The following is a 19,718-nucleotide window of genomic DNA, read 5'->3' on the forward strand; positions in this document are numbered from 1 at the left end:
CCAGACCATGATGGGGCATTACATCCTAGAGGTGTAATTTAAACTTCCCTAGCTGCATACACATGGCGTCACATGGTGCCATCTCTGCTTGAACTGTCCTGGCCTTGTAACATCTTACCATACATTGCCTCTGTGGATTTTTGAGTATAGTCCATTGTCTTTTGTTAATAAACTTGTACTTGTATATATTTTAATGTTACAGGCCAAATGTGACTTTAGTCAAGTGATCTTTCGAGGTTATGAAACTAGCGTAGCGTTGTCCGTGCAGTATTCTGTGTTTGTCAAAAGGTGGAGCTCTTTACCAGGCCACAGTACCTCCAGTATGTTGTAGCGGGAGTTGTCACAGTAATCTCGAACACCAATTTCTGTCCCCATGTACCATCCGCTGAAGGGACAGGCACTGAATTCCAAGCCTCCGATTTCCAGCAGCAAGTTGGATACAGCAGGCAGTCCATACCACTTTAATCCCAGATCCTTAAACCACTCTAGTCTTTTGGAAATACAAAGAATAAGCCTTATATCATGTAAATGCTTTCATTTAATTTCCTCTGACATGTTTGCCTTTTCAGTACATTTGCTAAGGCACTTAAGCTATATTTTGGTGTTATTTTGCAGCACTTATCTATACGGTAAACTATTAGCCTTCATGTGCAAGCAGGGCCACCATTGGTATAAACAGTGTACAGTTTACCCTAAAGCTAACTGACAAATTGAAAAGCAGAGAATAAAGTCTATGAAGTACATCTCTTCCTTGATCTATCTACAGCTTGAAACACAAGCCAAAGCTACAGCAGTTTCAGTATCTGACACTTGGGGATTTCATGGCAAATTGCTCCCTTTCATAAAACAGGCAGGTCAAATATCCCAAAGGCTGAAATTGTCTGCACATTATTCCTGCATTCAGCTCTCATTAAGATTGCCAGTGCCTGTGTCGAAAAGAGAGACCTGTGCTTAAAAGCAGTCTATAGCAGGAATTAAATTAGATTCTATGTGCCCCTATTCACTTGGCAGTTTGCACAGGCATAAGATGGCATGAACAGGGCATGCATTATCTTCCTTTAAAATGTATCCACATTTCTGGCATATTAAAGGTGCTAATTGCTAGATGGAAAATGACTTGGTATTTGTTTGCAAAGACAAAACTTAAATATAAAATGTAGCATGATGGGGAAAATGCTAAATTCTAATAAATACTAGACACTAGCAACAGTTGCAGGAATTATATAAATTCTTAATAAATGACTTTCCCAATTGTTTATTTGTAAACAGCATACCCATAATAACCAAGTTTATGCATGGACTGACTATAACGTTAGCTTTCACCTTCAGTCCTCTGATAGGTACTTAGGTGCAGCTGTCAGGAGAGTTGAATGATCAAATTCTATTTGTTGATTTTACTAGGCACCCATGGATGCCTAAATTAAAGGTATAGGACTTATTATGCTGAATGCTTAGGGCCAGTGGTTTTCTCGATAAGGGATCTTTCTGTAACTTGGATCACCACACCGTAAAAGCTAAAAGCATTTAAACATTAAATAAACCAAATAGCATTGTTTTGCTTCCAGTAAGGATTAATTCTATCTTAGTTTATATCAAGCCCAAGGTACTGTTTTATTATTACATTCATATAGTTATTTGCTTAAAATGGACTCTCTGGGAAATGGACCAAGCTTTCGAGAAAACGGGTTTCTGGATAAAGAATCCCATACCTGTATTATAAAGTTGTAAAACATTTATGTGCATGTACAGTATTTATAATGATAATCATGCAGCTTAGGTAGGATCAAGAACAAGTTACTCGGGGTCATTTATAAACTTCGCGCAAGGCAGATTGGTTCGCAAAGTGAATATATGTGCCCTGCGCATGGTTATATTTATAAAGCTGAATAAGTGTGGTGCAAACAGAATTGCGAATTTTTTTTCACAATGCGAATGTCTATAAGAGCTTTTTAAATGTGTCAAAAACGCAAATTGCGAATATTTATGCGCACACTCTCCAACTAATTTACACCACAAAAATATTCGCAAAACAGTTTCGCAAGGTGAGAATTTAAGTTACTGAATGCTATTTTCGTGCACAACAACCTCAAACATTGGGTGCGCTCGCGCAAACTTCCGTCTCATTTGCGCACCATTTGTGAAAATTTATTCACAATGCAAATTTTCAAAAACTGGAAAGACAGGCAGAGCAATGCAATATATTAGCGTTCAGGAAAAAACATGGGCAATACAGCCATTTGCGAAAAAATATGCGCTGCACGAACTTTATAAATGACCACCACTGTTTTATTATGACAGAGAAAAAATGATTTATTTTTATTGCTTGAAATGGACTCTATAGGAGATGACCTGAGCTTTCTAGAAAACGGGTTTCTGGATAAAGAATCCCATACATGAGAAAGTTATAAAACTTGTATGTGTATATATTTATGATAATCCTTTTTAATTTTATCCCAGTAGCATTTCCCTTACCTTGGATGCCTTATGTTGACTTCCATTATCAGTTCAGGAGGGATCTCAAACAATTCAGGATCATTGCCATCTGCTTGGAGCATTAGAGGTAGTACATCAAAGCGTCCATGAGGGGCCTTCCAGCCCTGTTGAATGCAGATCTAAAGAGAGAAATATACAGTTGGTTCTTATTCAACACTAATACATAACTTAGGTTTGTGATATAACTGTAATATTCTCATAGATTGGTGCATGCTGGGGCTGAGATAGATAGTGGAGCTTTGGATGATATTACCTCTGTCAATTCTACATTTGCAGGGTCTCCCAGCACCGAACCATCAGGCTGTTTGTATCCAGCATAGCGAATAAGCTGAGCATTCCAGATTCTAAAGTCGTGCTTCATATCCGTTCTTTGGGGGAAGATAGTGATTGCTGATCTGTGAGGAGACATTGGGTAAACTCCATTAATAGTCACCTTGAAGGTTTGGTATAATAAACTGTATGATGCAAGGAAGGTAGTTCTCACCTGAGGTTGCCTTTGTTGGTGGCATATTTAATGTGGTTGCAAATGTAATTGAACATCCCATGAGCAGTGGTGCAGTCTCGAGCATCAAATAACTAGGAGCAGAAATGGGAGATCATCTTGTAGTTACGGTACCACTTTTCTCTGCAAACTGTTATTGGGCCCGATAACCCACCCCAGGACCCAAACTAACCTAGCCGTTTGGGCAACAGTATCAGTATCTCTCACCTAAAGGATGTGCATATTTATAAACTGTGTAAAATGTTTTACATCAAAATAAAAATGAAAAGAGTGATGTAAAATAAATTGGTATTTGTAATACTAATTCTAGTGTAAAGGGAGTGTCATTTTTCAAGATGTGGAATTACACTATCATGTCGCCCATCGACAGATTAAAGTCTAAAGCTGGCCATAGACGCAAAGATCCGATCGTACGAATCGTGGATTCGTACGATTTTCGGACCGTGTGTGGAGAGTCCCGACATTTTTCGTCCGGCGGAGATCGGTCGTTTGGTCGATCGGATAGGTTAGAAAATTTCTGTCGCCTGCCGATAATATCTCTGCGTGTATTGCCGATCGTACGATTTTCAGAGGGAGACTGTCACCAGCTTTGTCAGACATAAGTACCGTACGATTGCTTTCAGGGGCAGAACATTGGGTGATCTGTTCTTATTTGATCGGAATGGTAAAGACTTATCTGAATGGTTAGTGGAGGGTCGGGAGATGGGAAAGTCCGATCGTACGTTGATTCGTACGATCGGATCTTTGCGTCTATGGCCAGCTTAAGGACAAGTTGAAGCAGAGAAGATATGCTTGAGTGACATGGTGTGGCATGGAGTCAACGTGGTGATGTGTGGTGTATTCTAACTTTGCTTTACACAGTTTTAGTAATAGACCAGAGTGTTTAATAAATAAAATGTGAGAATTTTTTTTTTCTTTCTCCTGTTCTGCACACATGTATCGATAATGTCATTTACAGCTAAGCTCTACTAATAAATGTATGTTTTATGCTTCCTCAAGGTCTTATTGGGCTTATGCTGGTACAGTATAATCTCTTTTCTGCTATTGGTTTTTTTAACATATACAAAGACACTCAGACTCCCAATGGGACAATCTGGATATTCCATTATATTCTTATTACGTAAAAAGCCTTAACTGTGAACATCATTCTTTGTTTAAGGATAATTCTATTGAATTACATGTAGTACATAGCTTCACTGTGCAGGAAACAGTTTATAAGCAGATGCACATAACCCCCTATTTCATTGCTGATAGGCAATAAATTCAAGCAGAAGATATGACTACATTGAGGATAAAACAGCCTGGATCGGAGATGTCCAATTGCATCACTCAGTCAGCATTGATAGGCAGGTTTTCAGGGCAGCACATGCCTAGACACAATGCCTGCTGATATATAGTGGAAAGGTAATTGGTACATTATAAGCTAACCAGAAACTCCTAAACCTCTGTCAGCGGCCCCCGGGTAAGCTCTGGCCTTGATCTATTTATGTCATGTTCAAGTACTTCTTACCATCTTAATTTTCAATCTGACTTGGAGCATACGTGCTTAGTCATAAAAATCGTATAGTTAGCTGGAAAGCAGCATTCCCGTCACAACATTCAGGTTTTATCCTTTTGTCACATTATGACCTGTTTAATTGGTCACAACCCTATACCCTATAGCCACCTCCTCTGCTCCATAATGAATTGCTTATTTATTAAGGAAAAGCATTCTCTGTCACATTGAACAGTTTGCTTGACAAAGGTTCTAGACAGAGAACCGAAACGTTGATGCCTTTATATAATAAATAGTAAATTCATTAAGTGAAGGAGAGCGTGTGCGGACTTAATTGGTTAAGTGTATATATATATATATATATATATATATATATATATATATATATATATATATATACAAAGAAATGGAAATATGATAAAAATTGAAAATATGAATACATAATAATGATAATAATAAGGTGATACAGTAATATATATATATATATATAGTATAAAATTGGATAGGCATCATAGAAAAGTTTCTCCACTTTCTTACTTAATATGGGTACTCAGGGGACATATATCTTTGAGTCTTAAGACACACAATAAGCTTATATATATACTTACATGTAATGCTTTTACAAAATATAAGTACTCCATTAAAGGTATTCAATCTTAAACTTATGTCATACGACAGTAGTGTGTCAAACTTGGTAAAGGTAATCAGGAAATATCTATCTTTACGTTTTTTTGGCACACAACAAGAAATATAAACTTGCAAATGGTGTTGTTACAGATTCCAGGTGTTTAATGTATAGTGTTTGTTTCTAAACTTATATATCCAGTGGCACCTGGCTTATTTGAAAAAACATGTGAAATCAAAATCACTGTTTAAGCCAAGTGGCCTTCTGGTTTGTAAATAGAAGATCCACTTCGTTTCCATGCGGAGCAATCTAGGTATGATATCTCCACCCTATTTTCCACTTACTGCTTTGTCTATGCCTAAAACCACCAATTTAGTAACATCCCCACCATTACACTCCTGGAAGTGCTTTGCTACATAGGAATATTGGCTTCCTTTCTTTATATCTAGGATATGTTCTTTGATACGGTTTTTAAGTGGACAAGAGGTTTGGCATGAATATTGAATGTGACAAACACTGCATTCTAGTAGATAAACTTCAAACGCCCCAACAGGCATAAAACGTGTCAGGCAATGTTATAATATGTCCTAATAAATTTTTGTATTTTTTTACTTGCTGCCTTGATACTTTTTGGAGGGACTCACATATCTGTTTTTTTTTTCCATGTGCATGCACCCTTGGACTGTGGTGAACTGTGAGTAGGTCCTCCCAAGCCATATTCTAATCTGGACATTGTTTTGACTTAGTTTTTTTTTTAGTTGCTTTTTACAGGTTGGATGCACCATACTCTCTTTTTGTAATCTACCAGCTCTAAGCCAGGACTGCATATAAACAATGCCTTTGGCTCAGCCTTGAATGCATCATATATAAATAGCATGATGGCTTATGGCATGATGTATTTAATTAATTCAATTGAATATTTGTAGTTTTGTTAATTAATATAATAATAAAAGTGTCACATCTAGACAACATGGATAGAAAAGTCACTGACCTGCAGTTTTGACCACTGGATTCTCCCCACACATCTGGATGCATTCCTCCAGGCATGCTTGGCTCCGTAAATAAGCTCTGTATCCCGTAGCTGATAGGTATCTGTGGCTTCAATCTCCTTTGTCACTTCTTGTAGTCTGTCCATGTGTGCCTTAGAGCCAAACCTTTGGACAATAGAGAAACAGAGAGGCATTAAGAGAATGTATGCTTCAGACTTGCAGAGTTGGTGGATTTGGGTTACAAGCAACAAACTGAGACTGATTGTCTAGTGCAGAGGCTACATTGCACCAGTGCAGTTACCAATAGCTACTACGAAGCAGTTAGTTTTGATCTGTTTTCTGCAGGTTAGCTGTTTAAAGCAAAACTCTGATTGGTTGCTACTGGTATTACACTGGGGCAATTAGTACTTTCGAGACTTTTCGAGATTGTAGTGGATCAACTAATATATTTATTGTGCACAACTTTTATTCCACCTTTGATGGATTAATAGCCTTACCTTTTAATTGATGAGAAATATTGGTCAATAAATTCCTTAGCAAGGGGAAGAAGCTCTTCTTTGGTCCGAATGTCCTCTGGTTTGCGAACATAATGTGGGGGTGTCATTACGGCTCCCATGCATATCTGTTGCGTGCAGGGTGTTGGCTAAAAGAACACAGGACATCAAGTTCACTAATACACATTAACTGCCTCATGACTGACATTACAAATTCCAGTTATAAATCATACCATGGAAGCCTTGCTGTGCAGGGTGTCATTAAGTGTAGTGTTTGAATCCCAATTACGAATTTTCAAATAACGAGGACATTTGGATGGACTTCCATTCACTTGGCTCTTTGCAGGGGAATGTCTACCAGTTAATGTGACCTACATTTCAGCAAAACAAGGAGGAAAGCATTATAGTGGGGGTCTTCTAAGAAGAAAAGGGAGAAAATTATTATTTTTTACATTAATTTTGATTATTACAGCTACATCTGGAAGGCTTCTTACACACACCTCCTCTAAAGGGTCAAATTTGTCCATTCTGGTTTAGAATTAGACATTTTTAATAAGTCAATATATTGCAGGGTGTATTCATTTTATGTAAGCTGCATCTCCTATCATGTTGTTATGATTGCACATATACTGTATATCTCTAGATGCTTTGAGAAGATGATCTGCCTTGCTCACATCAATTCAAAGTATTCATCAGTCCGGGGGGCGTGGCCTGAATTTTGAATGGAATCCAGAGTTTGGACATCCCTGTCGTCACCCACATTCACCAGGACAAACAGCACTCAGTCTGTTGGGGCTACATGCGTGCAGTTTCACATGGGGAAACACGGTGCTACTCGGCCACGAGGTAGGCCTACAGACGCAACGTCAGGTACTGCACAAAATGGCGCCGAAAGACCAAGGCCCAACCGAGAGGCCTCACCAGAGACGGATGATGGGCACTCAGTAAGTGCTACAACACAGCAAAGATTAAGCAGATTTGCCAGGGTCTCGACAACACATGCAGCTGGCGATCCCCAGGCATCAGGCATGCTGGACTCAGAGCCAACTGATATGGCTGATGTACCATCCGTGCCAGACCCTACCCTACGTGAAATTCTGCAGTAAATGGGTCAGAATCATAATACTGTACTCAATAAACTAGATGAGTTAAAGATACTACTAACTTAAAAGCTTCTTTGTTAGGATCTTATGAGACACTTAAAAACATATTATATAGAGGGGTGAAGCAAAATGTAGAGGTCACAGCTCTAATGAAGGCAACTGTTCACTCTTGGAGAATGGCTTGCCGTCAATTCCCTAAGAACCATACTTAATGCTCCAAATATATGCCACTGTGGTTTAACCCCAATCTCCCCCAGCTGAGAAGTGTTCCGGACCCTAGGGTATGGGCCTCCTGGAATTGGAATGTACGTTACACCCTAGACAAACACTTATCCACTTTCTACAATATCCTCCTTAGAATAAAGACCCATTGCCGAAATTGAGGGAGAAATATATTGATACAGAAATAAATTTATACCCCTTTAATTAGTGTCAAAGATAGGATGATACAATTTCGATTCTTGCACCGGACTTACCTAACCCCTCATAGGTTTCATTAAACACATAACAGCATCCCAGACCTCTGCCCTAAGTGTGGATTTACTTCTGCCAATTTTATCCATATGGTATGGCAGTGTCCTCATATCTAGAGCTACTGGGGTGAGGTAGCAACAGAAATAAGTCACACCTTAGCCCTTATCATAACAATGGACCCACTAGCAATCCTTCTAAACCAAATAGGGGATATTGCCCCCACTACAGCAGAAAAGCATCTGTTAACCTTTCTGTTCATTAAGGCAAAAAGATTGATAGCCATGAAGTGGAAGTCTAGCCTCCCACCGACACCCCGCCAATGGCTGGATCTAATTAACCAAAGCCTCCCACTATACAGAATAACCTTTTATAAACGTAGATGCCCCAATAAGTTTGAAAAGATTTGGTCAGTTTGGGTAGAGGAACATCTTCCAGCAGCATTGGTATACTTGGCTATATATGTGCAAGAAGTAGTACTTTCCCTTTGTTCTTTTACTTTTTCGCTCTTTTTTTAAAGGCAAACAATTCAAGACTGATAAAAAAAAGGTACAAGTAAGGACGGAACTAGATATAACATATACTGTTATTTTATAACATATGTTGTAGGAGGTTGAACTTGATTACCTATATGTAACCTGTAACTCAAATATGCATTTTGTGTTTGGTATTGTTTGTTCAATAAAAAATATTTGTTACAAAAAAATGTATTCATCAGTCCAGGCCACAGTCAGGCCTATATTTCTGAGCCCTCCGGCAGCTGCTGGATCTACTGTATCTACTGTTAATCCCCTGTAAACAATACATCAGCCATTACCCCACTTATAATGAATACCAGCTAGAAAAAAATATGAATATATTTCTATTTGGACAATTCCTAGCAGAAAATAAATAGCATGTCGAGCATAGAGAAGTGGGAAAGATCATGACAGGTATTAGGCGAATACCCTCTGCTTTTCCACAACGGATCACTTATAAGATTGAAGGGAAATCCTGCATTTATTTAAAAAATGCAAGTTAAAAGCAGATTAAGGCAGGACTAGAGCAGACGTTTAGTCACAGGGATTAACAGTCCTAACATAGTCAAGGAGCTTATCTTGCAGAGAGAGAAATCACCGCCAAATTTGCCAGGGAATCCCATAATCATTGTGTGTGTGTGTGTGTGATAGATTATCCTTCCTAATTAGATGAGCATGGAACTCCCATGCTGATGACCTTCTTCAGAGTTTGTTATACATAAACACAAAGTCATGATAGAGGATAGTGAGATGTACACTGCCTGCCAAGGGATAAGTGCTAAAATCTATCTCATAATGCTGCTGGACAGGTGTTGGAATATACACTATTGACCACATATACACTAATATAGCCAACAGTAACCAGTTGCTGTGCTCGTGTCCCTTAATGCTCTTATACTTCTCCCCCCAGTCTTTGTAAATGACATATTTTCTGGGTGATCAGAGGCAAAAAAATAAAATATCACCTGTGTAGTGGTCACTGCTGATCAGTGAAAACATGTCCTTTGGATAGTTGATACCAATCTTCAGTTGAAAGGGTTGCTTATCCACTACAATATTGTATTTATTTACATTTCCCATATAAGTGAATACAAACATAGGAGTCACAATTCTATCAATTGTGCTGTTCTTCAGTGAATTTACTGCATGAATACATGACGTGAGCCTTACAACTGTCCTTGAACATGACAACAATAACAAGAGCGTTTACTATCTTTTTTAGAGCAATTTTTTCTGCAGTGGGTTCTTTGTTATTATTATTATTATAGGCTTAATCATATCCAATCATACAGCATGCATAGCAACAACTGTAAGGTTCATTCACGCCATTTCAGGCATTAAACCCATTAAAGTGAACATAATTCATAGAAATATTACTCATAGTCTTATTCCCTTAAATGGAAAATGGAAATATTGGAAATATAGTAGTGCATGGCTAAAAAGAATTTTCAAGCCAAAATGAACGTTGACATAATGTATTCATGGGATAATTTTTGAACAGAACAGCAAAGATTTTTATAGAATTTGCCTCTGGTATGATGAATGATATATATATATATATATATATATATATATATATATATATATATATATATATATATATATATATATAAATATATAAATACACAACATGTGAAGGAGCTACAATAAATCATGCCTCTCTCATTTATACCTTTTAGGCAGCTCTGGAAACCTACACATTTAAACAGAAGAGAACAGTTGTTGTAACATGGTTGCAGCATATAGCAGATAAGACCTTACAAGCAACAGGCACATGACAAATGATTGGGTGTACCCATCATCTGTGTTACTAGAAGATTTGTCATTATTCTAGGGGTTTGCTGGAAGCCAGTTGGATTATGTTTACACATAACCTATACCAGTCTCACTGCCTATGATGAAACTAATCAAGAAGGGTTATAATAGATGAGAATTGCTTAAGCTAAAGCAGATGGAGAAAATGGATACACAGTGTTTATTTAAGAAAACTGTACATTTACGTTAAAGGACTATATGCAATTTGTCTTTTGGTTTAATGACAATTCCTGTCAGATTTGTGCCGTGGAGCTGACTGATAGGTAGGAGTATAGGTAGTAGTGAGATAACAAATAGGCATGTTTTAGCTAAGACCAAATGAAGGCAAGCAACACAGCATAAAGAGCTTTCATACATACTGTATATGATTCAAATAATGTGGTGTAGTAAATGAAGTGCCCATGTGGCCTTAGGAACACCAGCTTCAAGAACAATGAAACTGTGTTAAACTGAACAAAATAATTCCAGGGATGGGTAACATTAAAATAAATTAAGTAGTAAAATACAAGCCTCCTTGAACTGATTATGACAGTACTGAACCCCAAAAGGATCTTTGCTTGAATTGTTACCTGTGAATATGGTTGGTAGCATTCCTTTTATTCCACTTAATGTAATGAATGCTGCTCTGCTTTTAACGACAGTAACCAGCTGGATTATTACTTCAGCCACTTCAAAATACATTGCAAATGTAAAAGCAAATATGTTACATGAAATGTTTTGTTTACAAGTGACTTGTATAAATATATTAAGTTCAGTATCTATCTGTTGTGCAGGTTTGGGACTTAAATATGCCTTTTCCTGGATACAAATTCGACACAGTGTATATGACTGCATGCATGCATTGTTCTGGCTAAAATATTCACATATGGCCCCTTATGGGCTGTTCTGTTGATGGACCAACCAAACACTGCTAACTGAATAAGTTAAATATGCAATCAAGCTACCGTGTATCTTTACAGTTGATCGGATATTAGCAGAGATATAGGATTCACACTAGATTAGTCTCCGACTTGTATGGAGGAGCAGGGATGCACCTATGAAACAGTCACCAGTAGCTGATGTGAAAAGCAAAACTTAAAAGTGATATTGAATGGACATCATGCACCTATGCTTCCAAGTCAACTGATTACTTTCTGACAAAACACTCTCTGGCATTTTTTGGAGTATAGTCTATATCTGTTTCCGATCATACTACCTCTGTAAGAAATACTCAATTTGTGCACATGAGGTTAGACCCAGATTCTGATGAAACTGGCAATTTAATGTGTACTGTTAAGCTTAAATGCTGCATGATGCTCAGAGCCACCATGAGTTGCCTCTGAATGTACCAGGGTATTTTAATTTGCAAGAACTTTAGCTACAGTCAAAAACAGCAATGTTGTTTGTCAGCCAAATCATATCCTAGAGATCTATGCTCTGATTATAGTGAAATACAAGGCTGACATACCACAGATATTGCTTTTTAGATACAGTGAATCCCTGTCCTGCAGAGATTGAAGTATTGATGGCACAAGAGGTACTGGCATTAGAAAGTCTACCATAAGTAAAACTTCCAAGTTTAAAAAGAGATAAAACAGGATTTGTTGTATGTTATGTCTGAAGTCAGGGTGACAATTTAAGCACTGAAACTGGGCTAGCTTCAATAACGTCAAACTGGATTTTACAGCACAACAAACAGAGCCATAAGCATTACCAGAAAAAAGATAAAACTGAGATAAAGGTGTATATTCCCAGATTTGTACAGTTCAGACTTTATTGAGAAGTCCATTTTTACCTACCTGCTCACACTCCAGATATGGATTGTTTAAAACCACGGGCATCTTGTTGTTGTTTTTCCAGATACCATTGACTTGGTCCTTCTGCATACTCGGCTGTGTCTGCGAGTTGCTGAATATAAAAGGTACAAAATAAAATCAAAATATGTCTGAAATATTGTCTTAATTATAAAAATGTCTTCATTTTTCTCCCATGGTTTTCAGTATCAAACACAAGCTCTGACACCCTACTTCTAACATTCTGATACAACAGTAGGTAATTTGAATTTGTCTGTTCCTTGCTTGGATGAAAACATCCTAAAGTTAAACAGGGCTGTACCGAACAGCCATACACGTCATCTAGTAAATGAGCTGTAACAGAAATATATGCAGGTTATGGAAGTCACGGTTCGTGAACATCTGGAAAGTCAGGAGAATGAGTGTACAAATATGTTTCTGATGTCATGCCTTTTGTGTGGCTTGCACCTCTAATTTCAAGCCTCTACTCAAAAACCTTTGTAACTCATCATTTATGATGATTTCATCAATGAAGTATAAAATTGGCTCTTCCTTGTATAAGATATCATAACCTCAAGGACTATGGGGCAGATTTACTAAAGGGCGAACTTGTGAAAATTTGTCAGGAATCTCATCCACAGGGACATCGCCAACTTACTAACAGGCATAGCTGACAATTTGCTAGCGAAAGACACCGTCGATAGCGCAGTTTCACTCCCTATCGTCAGGCAAGTTTTCATTTAGGCAAACTATTGTTACTCCGCAAATCACTAAAGTTCGAATTTTACAGAACGTTACCTCTTTCCCCAGAGTTTCCTTCTCCACCTTAGACCTGGTGAACTGATAAGATGAAGCTACATCCTCCTCAATCTTATGTCAGTGACATCATATCCTGTATGCCAAAAAGTCATAAAAGCTCTAAAAAACACTCACGTTTTTTAATTTTTTAAAGTGGGATTGCCTTCAAAAGTCCTAACTTTTAAAGATTTTGTGTTAACATTTCTTTCCCAAACATTTGAGGGTCACTTCACATTTGTTTTAGGGTGGGCTCATGTCTAGGGCATTAGAGGATCTCTTTTGTCTTTATTTTGCTTCCTTGAGCATTTTCAATATTAAGTGGCCACTTCAAGCATTTGCACCAACATATCTAATAAAGACGTCCATACTACCTATTGTACCCGCCCTATTCAAACTGACCTAAGCTTAACTGTACATTAAACACAATTATCATGAAACAGCAAGAATCTATCGAGTCATTATGATAAGCTTACAGCTTTCCAAGTTGGGCTCGGGTGCTCATGTCCCAGACCTTCAGCATAGGGGAGTAATTCACGACAAAATAGCAAATAGGCTGGCACCAATCCAGGACATCCAACGAAAAATGGAATCCAAGAGCCAAAAAATTAAATATAAAAATATATTGCTTTATTTTACATTACATCTAAAAGAATGTTGCCTGACGCGTTTCGTGTCACACAAGGACACTTAATCACAGTGGTGCCAGCCTATTTGCTATTTTGTCGTAAGCTTAACTGTACTAATGAAGTTTCGCTAGGCAGAAATGAACGCTAGCGAAAGATCACTATGAGCGTTTGGCTGCCCAGATGTAACTTCGCATTTTAGTGAATTAGCGTAGTGGTAGCGAATTTCAGTCTGGTGAAGTGGTGCAAAGTGTGGTGGATTGTTCGCTGGCAAAAATTCGCCCTTTCGCCCACACCACCATGTTAAGTAAACTGGAAGCATTTGTTGTTATGTACGCATTTGGCATCTTCTATAACTGACAGATCCATCAGTAATGGAACTAGACGTTGAACGCACAGTAAAATACACCATTCTATTTTTATTGAAGGAATTTCCCAAGCTACTATAAGGGTGGTGGCAGACGTGCAGATTTGGGTGAGATTAGTCACCCATTGACAAATCTCCTCTTCAGGTGAGTAATCTCCCAAAAAAGCCTTCCCGCTGGCAAGAATGTGAATCGCCGGTGGGATGGCATTTGGATCGCTTCATTTTAATGAAGTTGCCTCACAAGAAATTTCGGATGACTTTTTGAAAATAAAGCGATCCGAATGCCATCCTGCCGGTGATTCACATTCTGGCGGGAAGGCTTTTTGGGGAGATTAGTCGTCTGAAGAGGAGATTTATTGCTGGGCGGGCTAATCTCCCCCAAATGTGCATGTCTGCCGCCACCCTAATGGTCTTTTTGCGATTTGGTCTTGTCCACTTGCCTCTGCCATTCTCTTTGTTTTTGCCACATATCTTACTTTCTTTTGCCAATAACCACCTGTACTACAGAATGAAGCAGGAAGATAGGCCAGACAAATATATACAGTCATAACAAAGGCCAAGTAAAGCAGCAACAGATACTAACTCCCTAGCTTTTCCTAATAGGTATGTGACTTGTTATCCAGAATGCTTGGAACCTGGGGTTTTCTGGATAGGGGATCTTTCTGTAATTTTGATCTCCATAGCTTCAGTCTACTAAAAATCATGTAAACATCAAATTAACCCAATAGGATTGTTTTGCCTCTAATAAGAATTAATTATATCTTAGTAGGTACAAGGTACTGTTTTATTATTACCGTTAAAAAGGTAAGAATTTTTAATAACTAGAATTATTTGATTAAAATGGAGTCTATGTAAAATGGCCTTTCATTCAGAGCTTTCTGGATTACAGGTTTCCTAATAATGGGTCCCATACATGTACCATGATGTCCCCTCTACCATGTAGAATACCACCAGAAGAATAAACTATCCCACAATATCAGACTGCAAATGCCTTAATTAATTCTTCCTCTAGGAATAGTCTAATAATTGCATAAGGGTTGTCATAAAACTTTTAGCATCTAAATATGTGCCTTAAATAATGTGTAATGTTTTTTCAAATATATACTAATACACTAACACGAAGACACACATCTTTTATGGTCAACCAAGTTCAAAAATGATTTTTTTAGTTTCTGGGTGATTCAGAGAAAGGATATAAACGCCTTCCCAAGTCCAAAATGCCATTTGGATCAGTCACTGGGTTAGAATTTTGTTACACAGGTATGGGATCTGCTATCTGGAAACCTGTTTTTTTTTCGGTAATAATAAAATTACAAACACAAATTAGAAATGCAAATAGAGACCATGACACATTTCCACATGTACCCAATTCATGAAATGGGGTGTTCCATAGACATTTCTGAAAGCACTTTGTTATAAGCTCTGCATTGCTATGCCTGCACCTCTTTTTAATTTCGCCATGGAAAGGCAATAGTTAGGTGCAGTCATCTTGTGCTAGATTATTAGTATGCAACACCAAAAAATATAGTAACTGACTGAACAGGGAATAGTAGCACTATGCAGTACCTAGTGCTGTTTTTCCTGTCTGTTGAAAAGTTATTTAAAATGACACAGACCTGGCAAACATAACTAAATAATAATAGCAGCTCTTGATGTAAAGGAAGAATTAGTACGTTTTCAAAATATATAACACCACAAACTGCCATTTGTGTAACTGTGGAAACTGACTTTACCGTCACATCCAAACAATGCTATTTCTGAAATACTCATGGTGGCATATGTGTGTTCTGAACAAACGAATCATAGATATATATATTGAATCTTTATAATTCCAACAAGAGGATTTACAGAATTTGGGTTGTAGAAGATATTTTCACACAGAACACTAATCTTCAGTCAATGAAATCCCCCAAGCTTTATCATTTATCCCTAGCAGTTCTGCAAAGTCCTCTAAGCCTGGGTGCAATGCTGCTGGTTAACTCTCACTCCTGTCACAGTAACAGTTTTAAAAAGACAAATAACAAAAGTGGTGGAAAGGTCATACCTTATAGCAAGCTTAAAGAAACATTCACATTCTATTTCAAAATGATTATGATGAATCTAGAGTAAACTTTTACACACATGCATATATGCACACTTCTGGAAATAGGCACTCAAAAAGAAATATACAGTATGCATGCATAAATTGAGATGTAAAAAAGTGATAGAAATATAATTCAATTCAAATATGTTCCTATGGCTTAGGAATAAGCATACTTATTATTTACCAGAGGTGCAGTGTCAGAACTCATGGTGATTCAAACCCTGGCCTATATAGTACTCAGCATGTGTTGTGTCTTACTGAGCCACTGGAGGCAATTGGAGTTCATTGGTCTTGACAGTCCATATAGACACTTGTACCTCTGCTATTTTCTCAGTCTCCACCTGCAGTCTCATTAAGGCCAGGTGTCTATAATGTGGTCATTATGAGTCTAAGTCAGTCCCTTTCTGCCTCCCAGTGCTGGATCATTAAAATCAGTTTGGTGATCTTTCCCGTTTGTTCTAGTTCCTACTCCAGCCTACATTCCTGCTTAGCCTGTATCCCTGTTCTTGTTTAATTTCCTGGTTCTGACTTTTGCCTGCTCCACGGACTTACTATAAATTGCTGCCTGTCTCGACCACCACTCGATACATGGACTTACACTTGATTGCTGCCTGTCTCGGCCCCTGCCTGATTCACAGACACGCTCTGGTTTTCGCCTTTACAATAGAGGAGTCCGATTTCCCAGACCCACCCCATAGCTGCACTGTTGGCTCAGCTCAGTCTAGTCAGTGGCTGACTCAGGATATGATACATAATGCTTTACTAAATATTAATGTGAACAAGAGTCAAGGGCCAGATGGAATACACCCTCGGGTTCTAAGAGAGATTTGTTCAGTTTTAGACCGGGCTCTATTTATGACTTTATCAGAGTCTTTCATCTTCTACATTTAAAATTTAAAAAGGATTACGATCTCAGCCTGGCAATTATAGGCCATTAAGTTTGACATCTGTGGTGGGAAAATCATTTGAAGGCTTGTTAAGGGATCACATTCCATACAGTTTTGATCTCCAGTGCTCAAACGGGACATTATGGAATTAGAGAGGGACCAGAGAAGGGCAACTAAACTGGTAAAAGGTATAGAAAATCTCAGCTATGAGGAAAGACTGGCCAAGCTGGGGATGTTCATGTTGGGGTAGAGGCGCTTAAGGGGTGATATGATAACTATGTATAAATATTTAAGGGAACCATATAATAATCTCTCTAATTCTTTATTTACCAGTAGGTCCTTCCAGCTGACTCTAGGGTACCCATTCTGATTAGAAGAAAGGAGGTTCCACCTAAATATTCGGAAGCGTTTTTTTACAGTGAGAGCTGTGAAGATTTTGAATTCTCTCCCTGAATCTCCCTTTAAGCTTTGAGTCTAAGTTATCCCAAGAGACCTATTTATTTTAAATTGTTACAATACTTAGTTGGTTATCTCAAAATTGTTACAAGAGTATCTTCATGCACCTGGTGTCTGTTCTGGGCTCTCTGCCAAAAGCCAATTAAGTTAGAAACTTTGTATCTTTTTCTGGCTGTTCAGTGCAGGAGAAGAAAGAGAAAGTTGGGACATTTCAAGCTGGGACTGTGGATTGAACTGACAAAAGTGAGACTGTCCCGCTCAAAATGGGACAGTTGGGAGGTATGACTTTTATAGTTTCAGTAGCTACTTCTATACAAGGTCCCAATAATTTAGGGGTACTCACATTTTGTCCAAGATTCTGGAATATTTTATAGTTGCAAGTTATTTGCACAAATTACTGAACTGTACCATTACTGCTAGAATGATATATTATTTAGGTAGCAGCATGGTTTGCAGTATAATGATAAAGAATTGGTTAAGTACAAACCACCATTCCAGTGGCAGAAAACGTACAATCATTGAATCTAGTATTCAAAAGCAAAGCTGTGAAGGCAAAGTCAGTATGTAGGATCTATCCATTGAGCTGATACACGTCACATTTCTTTATGTACTTTTGAAACATGTTAAAACCCCATCATCTAACAATGTTTATGCAAGAGCTGAGCCTCTGCACTGAAACCTGTCTGTAATGTGATTTTTGTCACTTTAACTGCTTGTAGTAAATTGATTGGCAAACAATAGATGCCATCTCAGAAAAGCTATTCAGAAGGAAGCGTCTATATTGAAATAACCCCTTATGTGAACACAAAACTACAAGGGTCTGCTCACTTGGAGTATCTGTCAATGCGAGCTGGGAGGCTGGGATATTTGGTGCAGAAACTATTTCACAAGGTGAAGGTTTTTTGTTAGGATAGAGTTATAGAACTCAATGTATTTGTAGGGAAAACACATGCTGAGGCTGGTGAAGAGAAGACCATTGCAGAGGGTCATAAATTAGGAGACAGTGGAGAGGCCAAAGGCTGATGATCGGTGGGAGGGAGAGATGCAGGGACAGATGAAATAGAATAATCAAACGTATGTACAGTAACTGTGAGAGGTCAATAGCTAATGGACTGCAAGGCCTGGTATCTTTTGCAGAAAGAGGTAGCAAAGAACTGGGGGGGGGTCAGATTTGTAGATTCTGATATCTATAGTGCAGGGATGATTTTATAGCACTGCACATGGTCTGTGATGATCTGAGAAAACTGAGGACCCTTCAAGGTGCTGGAGTGTAATGAGGTATTCCAGCATTTAATTCAATTCTGAAAGTGGATTAGGGTGTTACATTATAAATTTTTACTGGCCAGACCTGTAAAATAATGGGCAAATGGCAACCCTGTATTGGATTAATATAAAGCAATGGGTAATGTAACAACAGGAGCAAACTTTCTTCTGGGTCTACTAACCCATAGCAACTACTCACGTGTTTGCCTTCAAATGCAGCAGACAAATCTTAAGTAGTTGATTCTGCCTATGCCCCACAGGCACAATAGTAATTGGTGCTTCTGATTATGAGAAAAGTTGCAACTTTTATTACATTAGCTGCGGCCAGTTTTATGTTTTTGGAATTCTATATCAGCTTCTCACTTTCTCCAAAAATATAGGGTGGTAGATACCCTAAATGCCATAGACACCACAAAACACAGTTAGGGCATGGTTTATATTTAACATTATAATAACTTTTAGCTTCTCCAATGAAAATGATGGGAATCATTGTGGGTAACACCTCAATTATTGTCATTGTAAAAATTGCCAGTTTAATAATTACTATTTAATACTTTATAACACATTCAAGGCCAGTAGTAGTCTGAGTATATTTGTAAGAATAGTGGCTCTAGTAACTCCCATCGATAGTGTGCTCTTAAATTATTAGTGCATTCACCTGACTTTACATATAACTTTTTTAACTAGTAGGGAATTCTCTTTTTGCTTGAATGTTCACTGGTGCTTTGTTAATAGAAGCCTATAAATGGCAAAGCTTCATTTAACATATGCAAAACAAATACAGATAATTATATCCTTATTCTTATTAAAAAGCTCAATTGTTCTTTCTTTGGGTAAAGCAGCAGCTTGCCTGTCTACTGGTAATGGCATGGACATTTTTGTCACCCCAGCACCCCTTGTGGGAGATTTTGTCATCCCAGTGGGACAAAATCTTCCAGCTTGTTCTGTCTAGTGACAGGTCTAT

At 38.0% G+C, this 19,718-nt stretch overlaps 1 protein-coding gene across 5 annotated transcripts in view; it reads right to left on the reverse strand.

The window, feature by feature from the left end:
- The window catches only part of nos1.L (nitric oxide synthase 1 L homeolog), a 73,881-nt gene that overhangs the window by 19,810 nt on the left and 34,353 nt on the right, over nucleotides 1-19,718 (reverse strand). For all 5 annotated transcript variants that reach the window (XM_041587237.1, XM_041587193.1, XM_018255130.2 and 2 more), the window contains 8 exon segments: nucleotides 12,284-12,392; nucleotides 6,832-6,969; nucleotides 6,602-6,747; nucleotides 6,107-6,269; nucleotides 2,978-3,069; nucleotides 2,747-2,888; nucleotides 2,473-2,612; nucleotides 316-490 (listed from right to left, as the gene is read on the reverse strand). In XM_041587237.1, the coding sequence (XP_041443171.1) occupies nucleotides 316-490; nucleotides 2,473-2,612; nucleotides 2,747-2,888; nucleotides 2,978-3,069; nucleotides 6,107-6,269; nucleotides 6,602-6,747; nucleotides 6,832-6,969; nucleotides 12,284-12,392 (1,105 nt within the window).

The sequence above is a fragment of the Xenopus laevis genome, chromosome 1L (genome assembly GCF_017654675.1).
Source record: "Xenopus laevis strain J_2021 chromosome 1L, Xenopus_laevis_v10.1, whole genome shotgun sequence".
In the NCBI taxonomy this organism is placed as follows: domain Eukaryota; kingdom Metazoa; phylum Chordata; class Amphibia; order Anura; family Pipidae; genus Xenopus; species Xenopus laevis.